A 16,984-nucleotide genomic window follows, 5' to 3' on the forward strand; every position below is an offset into this window, starting at 1 on the left:
CTCAAATAAATTTGTTAGTCTCTAAGGTGCCACAAGTACTCCTTTTCTTTTTGTAGATACAGACTAACACGGCTGCTACTCTGAAACCTGTCACTGAGTACAGTCTCTTAACCAATTGTGCACCCACTTTATAGTTATTTCATCTACACCATATTTCCCTAGTCTGCTTATAAGAATGTCATATGGAACTGTTTCAAAAGGCTTACTAAAATCAAGATTTATCACATATACTGCCTCTTCCCTATCCACTTCCGCAGTAACCCTGTAAAAGAAAGAAATTAGATTGATTTAGCATAATTTGTTCTTGACAAATCCATGCTGGCTATTCCTTAAAACTCTATTATCCTCCAGGTGCTTACAAATTGTTTTGTTGGTTTGTTTTGGTTTTTTTGAATAATTTGTTTTTTCCAGGTATTAAAGTTAATCTGACTGGTCTATAATTCCCCGAGTCCTCTTTGTTCTCATTTTTAAAGATAGATACAATGTTTGCCCTTCAGTCTTTCAGGTCTTCACCCATCGTCCAGGAGTTCTCAAAGGTAATTGCTAATGGTTCTGTGATTGCTTCAGTTAGTTCCTTGATTACAGTAGGATGCATTTGATCAGGCTCTGCAAATTTGAATACATCTATTTTATATAAATATTCTTCAACGTGTTCTTCCCTTTTTTGTATTGCATTCCTTCCCCCATGTTATTAATATTGTGTTGAGTATCTGATAACTATTAACCTTATTATTGAAGACAAGCAAAACAGGCATTAAACACCTCTGCTTTCTTGATGTAATCAGTTATTAGCTCTCCTTCCCCACTAAGTAGAGGACCTGTACTTTCCTTCATCTTTCTCTTGTTCCTAATGTATTTAAAGAACCTATTCTTATTGCTTTTGATGTCTCTTGCTAGGTGAAACTCATTATGTGCTTTAGGCTTTCTGATTTTGTTTCTACATGCTTATGCTATTATTTTGTACACCTCCTTAGCAATTTGTCTATGTTTCAGCTTATTGATTTTCAGGCTCTTAAAAAGTTCCCGGTAGAGCCATATTGGCCTGTTACTATTCTTCCTTAGATTCATCAGCTCTCAGGCCTCTGAATCCACAAGATAAAAAGTAAAAATTTGGCCACCAAAGGAGGAGCAGGTACATGCATGTCTGAGATCAACAGGAAGGTATCATATGGTAGCAGCCATTTTATGTGTTTTCTTTATTCTTACATTCAAATTCATGTGAAGATAAATCTGGAAATTGCTGGATTCATGTATCATATTTTTGCTTAATTCTCTTAACTCAGAAGTAACTGATCTACCTCTTGAATTTTCATGTGATGATTCCTCACAGTGTCTAACTTTTGTCTTAAAAAAATTAAATGCCTCATGACTCTTTTTTAATTAGTCTAATCTTACAAATAATCTAGTTTTGCCTATCTGCTGAATTTCAGCTAATATGGAAAGAAATCTTAATTCAGATGCAGCCCAAGAAGGAAAGACGGAGGGAAGGACCTGTTTGCTCAATAATTGTACTGAATCCAATTATCAGCAATGGAATGTTTTGACTGGGAAATTCCAGCTTTCTGTAGGAGCTAAATTATTTGAACACCACAAGAGTTTCATTTTGATCTGAGATTGGTGAGTCAATAAAGACAAAAAAAAGTGGGGAGGCAAAAGGCCATAAATACAGCTGACATTCAGATTCATCAGTCATATTTATAAATTGAACTATTTGTATTTAAAATACAATAAATTATCTGTTGTACAAAGCTATCTAGATGGAGAGTGCACAAAAATTAAGAGTAAACCATAACTTTCAAGAAAGTGTAGTGTATTGTGATATTGATAATAAAGCAAATATCCTGTTAATAGACAGAAGTGAGGAAACTAAACAACGCCTTTACTGTCTTCAGTGTTTGCAAAAAATGTTTAAAGCAATACAATAAAAGCACAGGTTCCTTTTTAAAGCATGTTTTCCTCTTTGAATGATGAGTACTGCATAGAATATTAGTTATAGTTAATAATCTAATTGTTACAACTCTTTGCAGTAACAATGTTGGGCTGCAGTTTTGCAACTCTTATGAGTAATCTTTCTCAGCTTAGTCATGAACCATCCTATGTACCCATGCAAGCTTTGGCTTCATCCCTCCTTTCCATATGCCAGCCAGTACAGTTGAGCCAGTGCAAAGGAGGAGATAGCTGTGCCAGGAAAGGAATGGCACATCAAGTTGCCAATTTAGCCCTCTAATGCAAGCAGCCCTCTTAATTTTGTGTGAGGATTACTCGAGTAAGGAATACAGAATCAGGCCCGTCCATCATGTATAGTTCTATTTAGCTTATACTGTATCCTTTTGTTTTTGCAGAAAAATCTTTTCTAATTAGAACTGTGACAACTGTGTACATTTTTATCAACCAAAATAAATATTTGTGATTTCTGAAGGCTTTCAGTCTATTTTTTGTAAGAACTTTGAATCTTATTAGTCTGAGTCTATTCATGTCCTATTGATTACAGATTTAGAAGTAATAATGCCTTATCTACTTTTGTGTGTGCAATTTATTGATTAAACTGATATTTTTGAACTAGTTATAAATATTGGCTTTAGCTGATATTTTCTAAGAACATAGAAAACTTATCCAATAGCAAGTCTATTAGCCTAATACTGCCCACCATCCTTAAATGCTGAAGAAAACACTTCAACAAATAAGTCTTTTTTCCCCTCTCTCAGGCAGTCATATTATATAAGAAATCACATGAAATTTAATCTCTCAGTAGAGTGATTGTTGAACTAAATGCGCACACATGATTATACAAGCATACATTGTAGAAATATATATGGGCGCTACAGACCTCTATGAAACGAGAACTTTGAAGTACAGGATCTAAATCTATTATCCTACCATGAAATAGAGACTTCAAGGAAAAGGTGAATATTCTGGAATTTGAGTGTGGATTGTGATCCTCTGATTTTTATCTTGGCTGCAGCCAAATTTTAAATGGCTAATATTCAACCTATTCTAGTACATTAAAGATTTTAAATAGTTAAAGTAAATACTAATAAAAATAAATGTCCTAGTATCAGAGTACAAGAAATAGAGTAAGATTGGCAAGCTTTTCAAAGGAAGAAGTTATTGGATACCTTGAATACATTTTGGAAAGGATTTTCCATAAGCTTTAAGGCTATGGTTCATATTTGGATCTGAACAGAAAACCATCCCAAAATACTCAATCCTTGTTCATAAAACTTTTTGGCCCTAAGTACATATCAAACCCAAATATGAAGTAAAAAAATAACTTTTTCTGCTCTGCATGGTATCCTACCAAGTCCTCGTGTAAACATCATATGACTTTGATTCAAGGGATGGCAGCCCTGCAACAAAATGAAGGAAATATGACAGCCCTTGAAAAAACAGATGGGCTGTAAATGTCCTCAGATGTCAGAAGATGCAAAATGAGCCCCTAGAAACAAAAAATCCCAAACAAGTCATTGGTGCCAACGTTATGTCCACATTAACAATTATATAGTCTCTTTGCCACTGGATTTTTCTGGATGTTCCAGATTTACATGTGGAGAGACATTTTTGTGACCCTATTTCAGTTTAGGTAGGGTTAAGTATATAAAGCCTTTTAAAAAAATCTTTTAATATTCAAATAGCACCCAAGAAGATGCTGTTTCCTATCTGTACACTGATTCTGTCAACAATTGGAGTCATTTAAAAATATGTATTGTGGTAGAAGTGGGCTTGAAAAAGAAGAAATTAAGTTCTAAAGCTTTCTATTTATAAACAAGTATTGCAAGATTTCTCAACAAATGATGAATATGTGTATAGTTGTATTTCCCCCCCTCCCCTCCATCCCCAAGGATTCTTGGTACATTTCTTTGAAAAACTGTGTGGGGCACCAACTTGGAAACAAAATGCTTCAAAGTCAGCAGTTGGAGCATATTTGAAAAATGTGGTTTGACATGATGAACTTTTGGATCTAGTCCATGCACGCAAATAGCTGTCCTTTTGCAGATGTTAGGAGACAATCTTTCCAGTGTTTACCACAGTCTCTTGTCATGTTTAATAATGTTACTCAAAGATCAGGAGAAAGCAGTCAATCTTTTATTTGTGGGAAGGTTCAGAAATATGATCAGGATTATTTCTTTTTTCCAAAGATGTTATCTCTTTATAGTACTTGTAATATCTTATCAATTTTGTGTTGTTTCTGTTTGGTGGATAGTAAGGCAGGAGAGCTTAGAGGGGTGTTGTTTGTTTTGTTTGTTCTCCTTTAAATGAGCAGACTCACGTTTTAAACATTTGCAAATTGAATTCTTTTCAAACTAAAATTATTAGCACTCACTTGAACCAAATATAGAATGGACAGCTAAAGTGGAAACTTCTATTTATAGTCATGCCAATGTTTCTGTCTTGATCAGCAACACCCTTATTATTCCAATATGTGGGCTAAGACATTTGAATTCATTTTTATCTATAGTCTATTCAGGGTTTTAACCTAAACATTAAGATGTAGCACATCACGCACTGTGCCACTTCACTCTAAATGAAGCCATAATTAAGATAATCAATACAACTCCTACTAGTTAACAATGATTTGACTCAATATGAATCTGACTAATGGAATACACTGCATAGAATTGTGAAACTTAGTGCCCTTGATGCTGACAGTTATTACTGTATCTATTGAAGGCACATAAAATGGCCAAATCCTGAATTCTGGTTTCAAATGGTTAATCTACTACAGAAAACTTTGTTTTAGTCATTCTGATTCCTCTAGTTACTGTAATAAGCCATAGTTCTAAGTAAATCTTAAAGGAAGTGTTTTTAGTTTTTGTTCAGTGTCTGGTTGCTTAGTATAAATTGGCTGAAAATTCAACTATTTTGTTTATTGGCAGACCTTTTAGTGATACAGCTGGGATTCACATGTTCAGTGTTACCAAAGATATTGCTGTTTAATTATCTTGGATTAACAAAAAGTTTGCTTTTTTTTAAAACACCATCTCTACCTAAATTGTATTATTCATTAATCCAGGGAAGAATTTTTATTTAGTCTTACTTCTAGAAATCAGTACAGGAGGCACTCTTAATATTCTGGGAAATTCTTGTCCTAGAATATACTGGAACTGAGAGTTTGAAAACTAAATGCAATATTTTTTCTGAAGTGCTTTTTTAAAGTTTATTTTTAATAATGTACAACAACATTGTGTCCTTTCCAAAATCTCACTGTAGGATCTTCCATCCCCCTTCCCATGGTTGTTGTTTTTTAACAGCATATTGGCACCAGTTCAGCAAAACACTTAAGTATGAGCTTAACTTTAAGCAAGTGATTAAATCCATTCCTATCCCAGAAAACATTTAAGCATGTATTTAAATCCTATAATTTAAGCACAAGCTTAAAGGTAATCACATGCTTCAGTGCTTCACTTAATCTGGGCATTAAATTTGTGGGTCTCAAATAAGAGTGTAAGAACATAAGAATGGCTGAGTTGGGTCAGACCAATGGTCCATCTAGCTCAGTATCCTGTCTTCTGACAGTGGCCAATGCCAGATACTTCAGAGGGAATGAACAGAACAAGGCAATCATCAAGTGATCCAGCCCCTGTTGTCCAGTCCCAGCATCTGGCAGTCAGAGATTTAAGGACACCCAGAAAAGGGGGATACATCTCTGACCATTTTGGCTAATAGCCATTGATGGACCTGTTCTCCATGAATTTACTAATTCTGTATGGAATCCAGGTATAGTTTTGGTCTTCACAACATCCCCTGACAATGAGTTCCACAGATTAACTCTATGTTGTGTGAAGAAATACTTCCTTTTGTTTTAAACCTGCTGCCTATTAATTTCATTGGGTGACCTCTGGTTCTTGTGTTATGTGAAAGGCTAAATAACACTTCCTTATTCACTTTCTGCACACGGTTCATGATTTTGTCATATCCCCACTTAGTTGTCTCTTTTCCAAGATGAATAGTCTCTATCTTTTTAATCTCTCCTCATATGGAAGCTGTTCCATACCCTTAATCATTTTTGTTGCCCTTCTCTGTACCTTTTCCGTTTCTAATATGTCATTTTTGAGATGGGGCAACCAGAACTGCACACAGTATTCAAGGTGTGGGTGCACTATGGATTTATATAGTGGCATTATGATATTTTCTGTCTTATTATGTATCCCTTACCTAATGGTTCCTAACATTCTATAACCCTCCTCTAAACTAATGAAGGGAAATGCCTTTATCCCATCATCTGAAATCTAAACAATAGGCAGACCATGTGCCATAATAATGAAAATACTGTGATTTCAGTACAAGGAAAAAGTTTCAGCATATAAAATCAGTAAGCATGGAAAATTCATGGAGTATTCCTTGAACATCTTCATAGACATGAGTTTTGAAACATGACTTTTAAAAAAACCCGGTTATCCTTTGGCAAGACACAATGGTACAAGAAAGACCCACATTTTTGCTTATACCCTAGCCTTGCATAGGGATTCCCTAGTATGGACCCTGTTTCTCTGCAGAGTCCCACTGATTACAGCAAGACTCTGCATGAGTACAGAGATCAATACTAGAAGCTCTTAATGCAGCCTCAAGGCCTACTAGAATGTTGAAATTATATGAAAACAATTAATTTCCAGACTTTCAATGGCTACTTCTCCACTAAAAGCCTTACCTCTGTCCCAGGAGCCCTGACCTGACCCGCTCCTCACTCTGGCCAGGTCCTCTCTCCTTCCCTGACATAGCACCCATTACAAGCCTCCTGAAGCCCCAAGAAAATGGTCACTCCTTAAGGAATTTTTAAAACTTGCGATTAAGCATTTGCCTAGAGGTCAATGTTTTCTTAGTCAAAAAGCATGTTCTCTGCAGACTTGCAGTTGGTCAGAATGAACATAATGTTTAATAGTAATACTGATTTGTTTTGTGGCCAATAAAATGGTTAATATGACTGGTCTAAGAGGGCCTGGGATTCTCTTTTTTTTTTTTTAAATACTTGGTGTCCAGAAACCCTGCTAATGTGTACATTGGAAATACTATATTCAGGCCATGTCTACGCTACAGGTGCTACAGCGGCACAGCTACAGTGCCATAGATATGCCGTGTAGATGCTTCATGATGGAAGGGGTAGATAATTCACCTTCTCAAGCAGCGATAGCTTGGTCGATAGAAGCAGTTTTCATCGAATTAGCCATATTTACTCCTGGGGGTTAGATTGGCATAGCTAATGGGCTAAGGGGTGTGAAAAACTCACACCCCAAGTATCAGAGCTATGTTAACCTAACTTTTAAGTGTAGATCAGGCCTTGGTCTAGAAAAATGTATTTTAAAAGTAATATGCTGGGATAGTTCAAACAATCTAAGGATTCTGTTCTTTCTTGTTGCAAACTTAGGATAACAACCTATTACATGTAAGATTTTATTAGTGATTTCATCGTATTCTGGCAGGCCTTGATCTCCCAACTGAAAATTATGACTATGGATCATTTCTCAGGAAATTATAGTCTTTCAGTTTTAACCAAGGATGTTTTCAGGACTAGGCACATTCTTCATGTTTTCATAAGTTAATAAAATGTGGTTTATTGGGCTTTTTAAAAACTTGCAGTCAGATAAAACCTCAAAGGTCTGGTTTTTTTCCTCATGAAAGTTTGTGGAATTAATGTAGATTCCAGTGTGCGCTGAAAATAATAAGCTGATCTGAAGTGAGCTACTGTAAGAAAGCTTTTTTAAGCAGTTATAAGAAAGCATTTAATGAAAAATGAAAATGATAATTGGCACATCCTCAATATATAAGATACCTCCCATAACTGCAATTGGACCTCTTTGACACTAGTCAACTCCTATTCTCTTTGCCATGTAAAAATAGTCATTTTCCCCAAAACCAATAAGATGGCTGAAATTGTTAGTACGGTGGCTGTAAGAATTGTAATCTGTGTATAACAAACCATCACTATGTGAACATAAAGTCTCATATGCAACCAAGTGTAGGACAAAATGGTGCCTCTAATGGACTTGAACTCCTGTGGACCTCTAACTCACAATAAGATTCTTTAATAGGGGAGCATGAAAAAAATGGCCTAGTGTGTGACTGTGACTCCTGCCTGTGGGTGGTCCCTTTAACTATACAATTAGCTACTTTCTCAAAGCTAGACAAATTTTCCTGTAGCTCAAGTAGCAAAGGCCTGTGTTTTGGTGCTAAAGGTCCTGGTTCAATCCTCCATGACAACCAGGGTGTCTATGTGTATGGAGCCACACAATTCATTATATTCCCATTTAACAGTTTGTGCGATTATATAAGTGTCTGCACCTGGCAGTGTAATTGAGGGTAAGTAACACAACTGAGGATAAGCTATATTAATCTTAGTTATACAACTTTGCTGTTGATACATGAGCAGATGGAGAGTCCTTTTTTTTTTCCTGAGGCTAAGAGCCTCTTCTAGTTATATTTCTTGGATTTTCCATTTACCTAAACTGTCCACACAGCATGCCTTACCTATGTGCTTAATTATATTTTAGGTACTACCAAAGTGAATCTTGTGAAGATCCCATCAACTGCTTCCAGTCCACGGGATACTGCTCTAGCAGCTGTTATATGCAGTGCACTGGCCACAGTGCTCTTAGCTCTTCTCATCCTTTGTGTTATTTATTGTAAGAGACAATTTATGGAGAAGAAGCAAAGCTGTGAGTTTCCAACTATTTTTTTATTTTGTTTTGTTTTAAGAGGAACAAGTTTGTGCAGTACAAGAGATCCCTTTATAGGGTCAAGCCTTTGGATATATGGTGTGAATGTAAGCCTGTTTAAAAGAGTAGAAAATGTACAATGAGAGAATTGTTGCTTTAAAATTACAGTACTAGTATTACTATATTATTGAAGAAAAAATCCCAAGTTTGTCACTAAGGATTTATCCATATTTATAGACTTATTCAAGATAAATGAAATGCCTTAATCAGCTATGTTTTAATTAATAATTTTGTCAACATTTCATCCATATTTTCATATTGCTTAAAATTAACATTAAAATAAGAGCAAACTTAAAGCATGGTATTTTGCTCTCATTTTAAAAAATATATTTAATTAAGATAACAATGACTTTAAATGATCCTTAGATGTATAAAGAGGAAATATCAGGTAGGAGTATGGAGATATTACCTCTGTATATGGTATTGGTGAGGCCATTCATTGAAAAATTGGAGAAGGTTCATAGAAGAGCTGCCAGAATTATTTGAGGGCTGATCTTATAATGAGTTTTAAGGAGTTAAATCTGTTAAACTTATTGTAGGGAAATTTAAAAGGTGACTTCACCATCGTCCATAAGTAACTACATGGGGTGAAGATTGCTTATAGTAGAGGGCTCTGTAATCTAGCAAATAAAGACAAAATAAATATCCAGTGGCTGAACCTAAAAATATTCAAACCGAATACTGTATACATTTTTACTAGTGAAGGTAATTAACCATTGGAAGATCTTACTAAAGAAAATGGTATATTCTGAATCACCTGAAGTCTTTAAATCAAGATCAGATGTCTTTCTAGAAGAGTTTCTAGTTGAACCACAATTTCTTGGGCTCAGTGCAAGAATAAAATGGCCTGTGTTATTGAAGAGATCAGACCACATGATCATAAGGTGCCCTTCTGGTCTTAAAACCTATGAAACTACAAATGTGAACTTTTTGTGAACTATAATTTCAAATACTCCATAAGTATAAAAAATTGTGAACAAAAACAAATAGAGCATACTGATATGTTTTCTCTTCAATTTTATTCAAAGGGTCTGTGAGATCACAGGATATTCACTACAATGGTTCTGAACTGTCGTGTTTTGATAGACCCCGGCTTAATGAATATGCTCACAGAACATGTTGTCAGTGTCAACGAGATGCATCACGAACATGTGGTAAGTTAGGTCTCCATAAGGTCTTATGGAAATGAGAAGTCTAAACAGCAAGAACACATGGAATGCTGAGCTTTCATCTAGCAGTTGAGTAGCTTTGGTTGGTTTTCTAGTTAAAACATGGTAATTTGACATTATCCGTCTTTTTTAAGGTTAGGATTGATTGTAAGTGTTGAAGTGTAGGCATTATAGGCCTAGAATTTTCCATTAGCTGTTGAGGTAGGCTTTGTTTTATTGTTTTGGGTCAGTTGATCCTTCATATAAATAATCTGCCAGTTAAGACATATAAGAGACAAGGTGGGTAAGGTAATATCTTTTATTGGACCAACTTCTGTTGGTGAAAGAAACAAACTTTTGAGCTTACACAGAACTCTTCTGCAGATCCGTTTATACATGTTTGTTTCCTGTTGCTCCTAAAAAGTACTGTTACCTCAGGCTTTGAGATTTAAATTGATGGTCAGCCTGAACTTCAGCATTTTCACAGTGAACCTAATCCCAAGGTTACATTAAGAGTATAAGACACCCATGGCTGGTCCATGCCAGCTGACTAGGGCTCACAGAGCTTTGGGCTGCATGCTGAGCTCTGGGACCCTCCCACTTCACCTGAGCCCAAATATCTACATTGCAGTTAAACAGCTCCTTAGCCCGATACCCACAAGCCTGAGTCAGCTGGCATGGGCCAGCTGTGGGATCTTAATTATAGTGTAAATCTACCCTAGGAGGCTTGAAAATTCAAAGTTATTCAAATGTGGTAAACTAATATCAGTATAGACACAGTTAAAATCACCACATGGTACTGATAGGTTATATCATATAACACAATACTAAGAGATCAGTTTTTCTGTGTGCATTTGTTATTACCATTATAGTGTAAGCAAACACTATAGTTAGGGTTGCATAATAATTTCCTCTCTAATTTCCTGTTTCTAGTGGCTCAGAGTTTTCTAAAACCTTCCATTTTAGACTGAAATTTTACAGACATTGGTCTCTGCCCAAGGATGAATGTGTAAAAGAAAGAAAGAAAGAAAGAAAGAAAGAAAGAAAGAAAGAAAGAAAGAAAGAAAGAAAGAAAGAAAGAAAGAAAGAAAGAAAGAACTAACACACAGTTCAAGGATTGCTTCAGAAGGGTAGTAATTTATTGCTGGCCTGTACCAATATTAAATTGGTGCATAACTGGTTGGAAAATCGTTCCCAGAGAGTAGTTATCAGTGGTTCACAGTCCAGCTGGAAGGACATATCAAGTTGGGTCCTGCAGAGATCAGTTCTGTCCAATATCTGGTTCTGTTCAATATCTTCATCAGTGATTTAGATAATGGCATAAAGAATACACTTTAAAAGTTTGTGGACGATATCAAGCTGGGAGGGTTGCAAGTGCTTTGGAGGATAGGATTAAAATTCAGAATGATCTGGACAAACTGGAGTAGTGGTCTGAAGTAAATAGGATGAAATTCAATAAGGACAAATGCAAAGTACTCCACTTAGAAAAGAACAATCACTTGCACACATACAAAATGGGAAATGACTGCCTAGGAAGGAGTATTGTGGAAAGGGATCTGGAGTGTCATAGTGGATCACAAGCTAAATATGTGTCAACAGTGTAACACAGTTGCAAAAAAAAGCAAACATTGTTCTGGGATGTATTAGCAGGAGTGTTGTAAGCAAGACACAAGAAGTAATTCTTCCGATCTACTTTGCAATGATTAGGCCTCAACTGGAGTATTGTGTCCAGTTCTGGGTGCCACATTTCAGAAAAGATGTGGACAAATTGGAGAAAATCCAGAGAAGAGCAACAAAAATGATTAAAGGTCTAGAAAAGATAACCTGTGAGGGAAGATTGAAACAATTGGTTTATTTAGTCTGGAGAAGAAAAGACTTAGAGGGGACACAATAACAGTTTTCAAGTACATAAAAGGTTATTACAAGAAGGAAGACGAAAAATTGTTTTCCTTAACCTCTGAGGCTATGACAAGAAGCAATGGGCTTAAATTGCAGCAAGGGAGGTTTAGGTTGGACATCAGGAAAAACTTCCTAACTGTCAGGGTGGTTAAGCACTGGAATAAATTGCCTAGGGAGGTTGTGGAATCTCTATCATTGGAGATTTTTAAGAGCAAATTAGACAAATACCTGTCAGATATGGTCTAGATAATACTTATTCCTGCCATGAGTTCAAGGACTAGATTAGATGACCTCTCAAGGTCCCTTCCAGTCCTATGATTCTATGCAATGCAACAGTCTAATGATTTTATGCAGTTTCCCAAAGGATGGGCACAAAAGACTAGCTGAGAGTGTGTGGGCAGTCCTACAGAGACTCATTTTTTTCTTAAATGAAAGTGAAGTCTCTCAGTTATTGTTATTGTTGTGGAGAAAACCCGCAAAATAAAACCTAAAACAATAGCTATGAGGAAAGGACTGCCCATTCCTTTCAAGAGGTGCTAACTCAGACGCCAGTGATGACAGTTGAAATGTCAGCATTTGTTAGCTATTTTACTCCTCATTAAAGTGTGTAAGAAAGGAGAGGAAGTATCATATTATGAAGATCTAAAATAGTGGTAGGTGGTAGGCTCTTACTAACACACCTTGGGACTGAAGGAGGGCACAAGTGCTTTCATTTTACTGTAGGGGAGGTTCATCTTGTAAAAGGTTGGGGAACACTGGTTTTAAAGGAATAATAGGAAGACCCATTTTTTTACAGTGACATCTCACGTCTTCATGAATTAATTTATGTAAAATTGGGGGAAAATGATAAGTTTACAAGAATACAGACTTTAAACTTATGGCCCTGTTGTGAATTAATTGAGGACATGTTTTACCTCTATTAAAATAAAGTTTTCTTCTGTAGGCCCAGTTCATTTGATTCCATCACTGTGCTGTGACGAGACCTGTAGCATGGAGCACAGCAGTCACAGCTGCACTTTCCACTCTCAGAGTACCCTTTATGAACGGTAACACAGTTTTTTAGAGTGTATCAAGTATTAACTATTTTGCATGTTAGACAAATTAATATTTATACAGGCGACACAAGTTCTAGAGGAGCTTAATGAAAAACTTTGAACTGCTGACAGTCCTGTTTGCCAGATTCATGAAAAATTAATGTTATGGTGAAACAAATTCTGCATTTTCACCCAGAAGAAAAACTATACAAGATCCAAGCCTTAAGTTTGGACACTAGTAAAATAAAATAAAGTAATACCTTATCTGGGAGCATCCTACTATCCTCCCCAGATGGATTTTCCTTCCCTCTCCCAATCCGGCATTAGCCTTTTGGTGACCCTCTATTCCCTGATGGGCTAGCAAGACATTGTGTAATCTCATTCCAGCCTCTGGTTTGCCTGGAACAGTTATTTCAGTGAACCAGAATTCTGGAAGCCAGTGGTATGGTTTGTAATCTCCATGAACTCAGTTTATATTTTTTTGGTTCAGAAACTTTAAATTGCTCTCTGAATTGGCTGATCTGTTCTAATATTTTTGAGATTACTATGAGATTTTGTTTAATCATTTATGTACAAATGCCCAATACTGGATTAATGTAATGTTGATGAGTCCCATAGTATTAACTATTCATTTACTCCCGGCCAACTATGCATCTGGCCAGATATAAATACAGTAGTGGTACAGTTATTTATACATTACAAATCCTATGTAGTGAGGAAAAATAGAAAGCTTTTGATGTCATCTCATATTTCCTAACTGTAGATTTTAACACTGAATATTTTTTAACCAGAATTGTTTTCTGTATGAGGTTTTAACTGGCCTTTAGCTGTTTAGTTTCTCTGGTCAAATGTGACTAAAAATAGCTGCCCTTGATACAATATGGCTTAGTAGTCTAAGCATCACATTTAAAACATGTAGGTATTCTGCAGCTACATGTTAAAGTCCCAACAAGGTTGACTCAGCCCCTTTATCCTTCCATTGCTGACAGATTGAGTTCCATGCAATTTGTATGGGGTCTTTGGTTAAGACTTTAAAAATAGAAGTTCTGTCTACTCTCTTAGGATATGAAAGATCCCTTAGTGGTTTCCATAAGAGTAGGAGTTTGCCCAATTCCTTTTCCCAGAAAAGTCTCTGCCAGTTTTTCTTTTTGCAGTGTAGCTGAAGGAAAGAGAGTCTCAGAGCCTGAGTCAGCTGACTCAGGCTTACAGAGCTCGTGCTACAGGGCTAATAAAAGCTGTGTAGACATTCCTACTTGGGCTGGAGTCTGGAATCTCAGACCTACAGCCTTGCTTGAACAAGAACGTCTACACGGCTTTTTTCAGTCTTGTAATGTATGTTCCACAAACTTGAGTCAGTTGACTTGGGTTCTGACAGTATGTCTACACTGTAATTAAAAATCCTCAGTTGGCCTGTGTCAACTGACTTGGGCTCGTGAGGCTTGGGCTAAGGGCTGTTTAATTGCAATGTAGGCATTCAGGCTTGGGCTGGAGCCAGGGCTCTAGGACCCTGTGAGATGGAAGAGTCACAGAGCTCAGGCTGCAGCCAGAGCCCAAATGTCTACATGGCAATTAAACAGCCCCTTAGCCCGAGCCCCATTAGCCCAAGTCAGTTGGTATGGGCCAGCTGTGGGGGTTTAATTACAGTGTAGACATACCCTGAGACTCATTGCATGCTTTGTTTTGTTTTTCAGTGTAGACGTAGCCTTAGATACCACAGTAATAGTCACCTTCAAAATACCTGATCTAGATTGTGACTTACCTGAAAACTGCTTCCAGTTTCTTCTGCTTTGTGTAAGATGGAAGTAGTCCCTCTAAAAATAAAAATAACCTATCAGTGCCCTCTGATATTATGTATACTGAATGCAGAAACAGAAATTAGAGCAAAACCTTTCTTACTAGTCACATCAGATACTATTTTGAAGGCTGGTTGTAAGGGATGAAGTCTAAAGAAGAGAGTTACTAAGGAGTACAAATGAGTGTGAGGAACCATCAGCACATCCTCTCTACCTTTCATAGTGTTCCCAATGCCCCTGCTGTCTTCAGATTTGAGGAGTAAGCCAACAGACCTCTGCCGGAGGATCTCTCCTCCAGCAGAACATGGCTACCTCCAGAGTATTGGCTTAACATGATCCTGTTTAATTTTCTTAATGGAACATTTACTAGTGTCATAGTCTTTGGAAAACGTTTTCAAACCTATTTCCTTTCTCTTTGCAGGACTTTAAATTCTGTCGGAGAAATGATTCCTGCATTCCTTGGTTCTCTTTCACACTCTACCTGTGGAGACCATTCAGATGCTTGGCCGCTTATGCAAAACCCCGCTTGTTGCGACAGCATCTCCTTCTGTGAATCTTATCCAGAACTGACTGGAGGAAATATTAGTTCCTTCGATCCAGAGACTGAAAACACAGCCAATATAGATTTAGATAATGACCAAGATCTAAGTGATGTACTTATTTCAGCTAAGTCTTATGCTGGAAGCTTTGCAGAATCCACTGAACTTTCCAAACAGAGCACATGTATGGATGCTTCATTAGTTCAGAACTCATCAGCTGGTGAAAATCTGCCAATGTCAGAGTGTGATAAAAGTTAATGATCCCACAGACTGATAATAAGGTAAGATGACCAGGATAATTTTATAGCCTGTCCTCCTGACGTAGATCATGGGCAGGATAATGGAGCAGCTGATCCAGAACTCAGTTACCCTCCTTTTTTGTTAATGTAATTAATGCAAATCAACATGGGTTTATAGAAAATAGATCCTGTCCTGTCAAACTGACTTGATATTTTTTTTAATGAGATTGCAAGTTTGGTTGATAAAAGTAATAGTGTTGTCGTAATAAATTTAGACTTCTGTGAGATGTTTGACTTGGTACCACACAACATTTTGATTTAAAAAACTAGAATGATATAAAAATAATATGACACACATTAAATGGATTAAAATCTGGCTACCTGATAGGTCTCAAAATCTAGGTGAATCGTCATTGAATGGGTGTGTTTCCAGAGGTGGGCGCAAGGATCGATTCTTGACCCTACACTATTGAATATTTTTATCAATGATCTGGAAAAAAACATAAAACCATCAGTGATAAATTTGCAGATGACACAAGTTGGGGGAGTAGTAAATAATGAGGAGGACACGACACTGATACAGAGCAATCTGGATCACTTGGTAAACTGGGTGCAAACAAACAATATGCATTTTAATATAGTTAAATGTAAATGTATATATCTAGAAACAAAGAAGGTAGGCCATACTTTCAGGATGGGGGACTCTGTCCTGGGAAACAGTGAGTCTGAAAAAGATTTGGTGTTCATGGTGGATAATCAGCTGAACATGAGCTCCCATTGTGACACTGTGATCTAAAGAGCTAATGTGATCCTGGGATGCATAAACAGGGGAATCTTCAGTATGAATAGAGAGGTTATTTTACCTCTATATTTTGCACTGGTGTGACTGCTGCTGGAGTTCTGTCCAGTTCTGGTGCCAACCCTTCAAGAAGGATGTTGATAAATTGGAGGGGGATCAGAGAAGAGCCATGAGACTGATTAAAGGATTAGAAAACATCCTTATAGTGGTCAACTGAAGGAACTCAAACTATTTAGCTTAACAAAGAGAAGTTTAAAGGGTGACTTGATTATAGTCTACAAGTCTCTATATAGGGAAAAAATATTTAATAATGGTCTCTTCATTCTGGCACATAAAGGTATAACACAATCCAATGGCTGGAAATTGAATCTAGACAAACTCAGACTGGTAAATGTCCAGTAGATCTATTTTAATGGTGTTAGAGAATACCCAAAGTCCGAAGGTGCAAACAATTCGATGTTTATTGGGGTGAACTTCCAGCAAGCTTAAATCCAAGTTCCTTTTTCCTTATTTTCGAATCCCAACTTACTTCCTGTTTGCCCCTATTTATATAGTAATATTCTTAGCTATACCTTAACCAATCATTCTCCTGAAATTTAATTAACCAATCCTAACATATTGTAACATGATGAGCTAACCAATTATATCCCACCACCTTAATTAGTTTACACCCAGCAAAATTAATTATACAGCAAACAGAAACAATCACAGAACCAGACAGAGACCATGCCAATAAACAATAGCAAAGTGGGAACTATAATGACAAAACAATACAGAAGTGAGGATTCCACAACTACATCTATAAAGACATAAGGGTTTCCCAGC

At 36.7% G+C, this 16,984-nt stretch overlaps 1 protein-coding gene across 13 annotated transcripts in view; it reads left to right on the forward strand.

The window, feature by feature from the left end:
- Positions 1-16,984, forward strand: part of TNFRSF19 (TNF receptor superfamily member 19) — a 131,706-nt gene that overhangs the window by 100,027 nt on the left and 14,695 nt on the right. For 11 of the 13 annotated variants that reach the window (XM_038388962.2, XM_038388983.2, XM_038388942.2 and 8 more), the window contains 4 exons: positions 8,484-8,648; positions 9,737-9,862; positions 12,699-12,801; positions 15,004-15,402. In XM_038388962.2, coding sequence (XP_038244890.1) covers positions 8,484-8,648; positions 9,737-9,862; positions 12,699-12,801; positions 15,004-15,379 — 770 coding nt within the window. In that variant the 3' untranslated portion in view covers positions 15,380-15,402. Of the gene's footprint in view, positions 1-8,483; positions 8,649-9,736; positions 9,863-12,698; positions 12,802-15,003; positions 15,403-16,984 lie in introns of those variants that run through there. The other 2 variants (XM_043504303.1, XM_043504304.1) reach the window with 2 other exon arrangements.

Source organism: Dermochelys coriacea, chromosome 1 (assembly GCF_009764565.3).
Source record: "Dermochelys coriacea isolate rDerCor1 chromosome 1, rDerCor1.pri.v4, whole genome shotgun sequence".
NCBI classification, from domain to species: Eukaryota; Metazoa; Chordata; order Testudines; family Dermochelyidae; genus Dermochelys; species Dermochelys coriacea.